At 40.5% G+C, this 4,958-nt stretch overlaps 1 protein-coding gene across 1 annotated transcript; it reads left to right on the top strand.

Annotated features, from left to right (window-relative positions):
• Positions 1–834: 834 nt before the first annotated feature.
• Positions 835–2,009, top strand: LOC103204728 (RNA-binding motif protein, X chromosome-like). The gene is given in 2 exon segments (XM_042782190.1): positions 835–1,438; positions 1,441–2,009. Coding segments are annotated over 2 exon segments (1,173 nt in total).
• The last annotated feature ends 2,949 nt before the right edge of the window (positions 2,010–4,958 follow it).

Here is a 4,958-nt window from a genome sequence, read left to right as displayed (position 1 = left end):
AAAAAAACAAAAAGTTACCTATAAAGGGCAACAAATAAGACAAAACTCAGATTTCTGGGCAGAAACCATGCAAGCAAGAAGGCAATGGGCTAATACATGTAAAACCCTGGAAAAAAAAAATCTCCAGCTGAGAATTTTATGCCCAGTAAAATTGTCCTTCAAATATGATAGTGAAATTAAGATATTTCCAGATAAGTAGAAATTGAAGGAATTTGTTAAAACAAGACCAACCTTACAAGAGATGCTAAAGAGTCCTTCAGACAGAGAATCAACAACAGCAAACAACTGACTATTAACACACATGATGACATAACCCAGAAAGCAACCTAGTTATAGAACTATCCAAAATAAAGTAAGCTTGCAATACTGTGAACAGGGAATCAGAAACATCAATTAGCAAATGAGGACAACTACAAACCAAACAGAGGGAATAAAGAGTGTAGTTATAGAACTTCTACATGGTGAGGAAGTCAAGACAATTGCAAAATAAAACAGTTTTAAACTTGGGAAGAAAATAATAAATCACAGGATAATCTCAAAGAAAACAAACAAAATAAAAAACAAAAAAAAAAAACCCAAACCTTCATATCAAAATAAAAAAGAGGACAAGTACAAATATTTAGCAACTGCTAAAGCATCAATGAAGGAGATGATAGCATGATTCATAAAAAAATGAGCTCAGCTCATTGCGCAGTAGTGCTAGCTGCTTCCTCTTGCACTCTCCGACCCGGCAGTCAGCCCTCGTGCTGAGTCACTACGAAGCGCCTGTCGCCAAGCTCGTAGGAGCTTGAAACCAAGATCGTCATCTCTGTAACAATCACCCCAGGAGGAAAAATGGTTGAAGCCGATAGTGCAGGAAAGCTCTTCATTGGTGGGCTCAATACTGAAACCAATGGGAAGGCGCTTGAAGCAGTGTTTGGCAAATATGGACGGATTGTGGAAGTGTTCTTGATGAAAGACCGTGAAACAAACAAATCGAGAGGATTTGCTTTTGTCACCTTTGAAAGCCCGGCTGATGCCAAAGATGCAGCTAGAGATATGAATGGAAAGTCCTTAGATGGAAAAGCCGTCAAGGTGGAACAAGCCACTAAACCAACATTTGAAAGTGGTAGACGTGGACCCCCTCCACCTCAAAGAAGCAGAGGCCCTCCAAGGGGTCTTAGAGGTGGAAGAGGAGGAAGTGGAGGAACCAGAGGACCCCCTTCGTGTGGGGGACACATGGATGATGGTGGCTATTCCATGAATTTTAACATGAGTTCCTCGAGAGGACCACTTCCAGTAAAAAGAGGACCACCACCAAGAAGTGGAGGTCCTCCTCCTGAAAGATCAGCCCCTTCAGGACCAGTTCGCAGGAGCAGTGGAATGGGAGGTCGAGCTCCTGTATCACGTGGAAGAGATAGTTACGGAGGCCCACCACGAAGGGAACCCTTGCCCTCTCCTAGGACGTATATTTGTCCCCAAGAGATGATGGATATTCCACTAAAGACAGCTATTCAAGCAGAGATTACCCGAGTTCTCGTGACACGAGAGATTATGCACCACCACCAAGAGATTATACATACCGTGACTATGGTCATTCCAGTTCACGTGATGACTATCCTTCCAGAGGGTATAGTGATAGAGATGGCTGTGGTCGTGATCGTGACTATTCAGACCATCCTAGTGGAGGCTCCTATAGAGACTCCTATGAGAGCTATGGTAATTCACGTAGTGCTCCACCCACATGAGGGCCCCCTCCATCTTATGGTGGAAGCAGTCACTATGATGATTACAGCAGCTCACGTGATGGATATGGTGGAAGTTGAGACAGTTACTCAAGCAGCCGAAGTGATCTCTACTCAAGTGGTCATGACCGGGTTGGCAGACAAGAAAGAGGGCTTCCTCCTTCTATGGAAAGGGGGTACCCTCCTCCATGTGATTCCTACAGCAGTTCAAGCCGCGGAACACCAAGAGGTGGTGGCCGTGGAGGAAGTCGATCTTATAGAGGGGGAGGCAGAAGCAGATACTAAAATTAACAAACAAAACTTTGGACCAAAATCCCTGTTCAAAGAAATAAAACAAAAAGTGGAACCTATTCTGTCATAACTACCCCCAAGGACTATTAAAAAGAAAAAATTGTTGTTACTTTAAAAGTTTCCTGTTAAGTTCTCCTCCATTAATTTTTCTGTTCTTGTGAGGAAAAAAGTAAAACATGTTTAATTTTATTTGATTTTATGACATTGCTTTCAACAAGCAAATGTTAAGTGTGTAAGACTTGACTTGTGTACTAGTGTTGTAATTCTCTAAGTGTCCCTGAAGGCCACTTCCTAACTGATACTTCCCAGTAAATGAGGCAAGCAATACTAAGATCTTCCACAAACATCTAGCTATCTAACATGAAGAGAGATGACTCATTCTGCCTTTATAAACAAGCTAGATATTAGAAGGGGGGTTGGGTTTGCTACTCTCAGAATTTCAGGGTGTCTTCAAACTGAAAGCTCAATGTTCTCAGTGTGAAAAACCTGAGATCAGATGCTTACATAAGGAAAGTGCTATTCACCCACTTAAATCCAAAACAGCAAATGGATAATGCTGGCCATATTTTGCCTTTCTCACATTTCCTTGGGAATCTGCAAGAGCCTCCCCTTTCCCCCCTCCCCAATAAGACCATTTAAGTGTGTGTTAAACAACTACAGAATACTAAATAAAAAGTTGGGCCAAAACCAACCATGAAGCTGCAAACGATGCTTGCTCTTACTGTTTCAAATTTTTGCAACTCTGTAGTGTTTCACTTTTAAAGGAACAGCTTGATTGCAAAGGAGAAAATAGATAAGCAATGAAGTTATCTCCAACTTCTCAAAGGCTTATGACTTCTAAAATGAATCTATCAGCATTCCACATCAGATTTAAAGCACCAAATGCCTGTGAAACAGCAAAGATGGTAAGCAAAGCAAACTAGTTTTTCCGTCTAAGTCGAAATTGAACAGTTACCTTCCTCATAGTACAGTGAAACATACTGTACCTCATGGCAATGGAAATGCTTTCTAGATTAAAAAACTTTTGGAAAAGCAGATGTTCAATAGCATATTAGAAGTTCTCCAAATTCAACACAAGGATTTTTTTTAAAGCATGTTAATGGCACTTAAAGGCCTTAATACAGCTGTTTACCAATAGCAATCTGGGGTTTGGGAGGGGGTGTTTTTTTAAGACTTTTTGATGGAAGACCTTTAAACATGCTACATAACATTTGAACATTTTTCAAATTTAGTCTTTCAGTCAATATAGGAAATGGCTTAACTTGGGGGCCCCCCTCTGTAACCCTATAAGCCATTGCAAACTTGACATTTAGTTGGATGCCTGACTTGTTTTTAGTTCTATGAAACTACACTCTATGGAGAAAATCTGTTGCAAGTGGTCTTTAAAAAAGCAAAACCTGAGGCAACATGACCCAGGTCCAGCCATGAAGTTGAAAAGATGCTCTTGAATATAGTAAACTGGAAGACCTCCAACTAAAATCCTTACACTGCATTTATTCCTTCAATAAGTTTTGTCCGTTCAACTTATGGATTTAACATGGCAGTGCACCATTGGAACAGAGTGACAATCCATAAGCCATGCAACTTAACCATTTAAGCCATTCCAGTCCATCCCAAGCCAGTGACTCTTCCACCACTTAAGAGAAGTAGTAGAACATGAAATACATTAAACTGCAAGTCTGAACTTGCCTTTTCTTCTGGAAAAGGAGGGCAGTTATAGGCAAGTTTCAAAGAATTTCCTGAGGAGATAACTAGTTACCGTCTATTTTTACAGGTTGAGGATTTGTGGACATTATGTTCATTGGAGTGCTGATTTATTCACAATAGATAAAGCTGGCAGCAAGCGAAATCAAATGATAAGGTAAGTTGACAGCTGTACCCCTTAGGAATTTCATTAATACAGCTTTGATAAGATAAGACACAAGATGAGTTATTTGTAATCCTCACTTGATCTGTAAAAGATCATACATAACTCAGTGGATTATGGGGGTAAAACTAGGAGTAAGTGATGTAATGAGTAACACTTGACCATGTTAATCTAGTATCCACCATTGAGTGTTTAACCTAGGGTGAAATTTTTAAACCCAAGTACATTCCATTAGTGGTTTTTAAAGTACAGGGCTACCCAGTACCCCTTAGTGCATAACAGCTCACAGGGGCTATACACTTAAGAATGTGTGGTATGTGAGCAAGCTTGCTCTCATTGTGCAAGAGGACGTTTTCATTCCAATTTACTGCTCTTACACGCTGTTACCAGGTCCCCAGTGTGAGTAATGTACTTTTGTTGGTGCAATGACAAATAGTACATAATTTCAATATTACCAATTTGTTGCTTATAGGAATTGTAATGGGTATTTATGGTTACTTCCTAGAGTTTGTACTTGAAAACATTTCCAAATCAAGCAGTTGACTATGTTAAGGGGAAGTAATACCCACCTTTCAACAGTAAATACCGTGATCTGACCCCATGCTTTTCATTTTACAGAGTTGTTGAAGCAGAAGAAAGCTGTCACTAAGTCCTGTCAGTTGTGTTAGCAGCACTCAGCAGTGTTGGTTTGGCACAGGCCACAGACGTTGCCTTCAGGGTTTCCTTTGGATCTGAGGAAGGCATTGGTGTCCATTTTGGTTAGCACCATGGCTTCAGACTGGTTCATTCCAGTTTGACCTCTGCTGAGATTTGCCTTTTTGCCTAATACAGTAAATCCCGCAGCATTTCAACCAGATCCCAGGTGATTCTTCCAAGAATCACTTGGATCTGTAAGAATCACCTGGAGCTATGGTTGAAATGTGGATTGTTTCAGTGTATCTGGGATGGAAAGGCAAATTCTGACCAGTGGCCCAAACTACAGTGAATTGGTTTGAAGTCTTGGTTAGCACCCTTAACTAATTAGGGAGGGATAATTAGTAATTGAAGAAATGGGGAAAGGGAAACAAGGAAATTAG

The sequence above is a fragment of the Orycteropus afer genome, unplaced genomic scaffold, assembly GCF_000298275.1.
Source record: "Orycteropus afer afer isolate SDZICR_OR568_19922 unplaced genomic scaffold, OryAfe1.0 scaffold00257, whole genome shotgun sequence".
Taxonomy (NCBI): Eukaryota; Metazoa; Chordata; class Mammalia; order Tubulidentata; family Orycteropodidae; genus Orycteropus; species Orycteropus afer.
The sequence above is the reverse complement of the archived record's forward strand: the minus strand, read 5'-3'. Positions and strand labels throughout refer to the sequence as shown.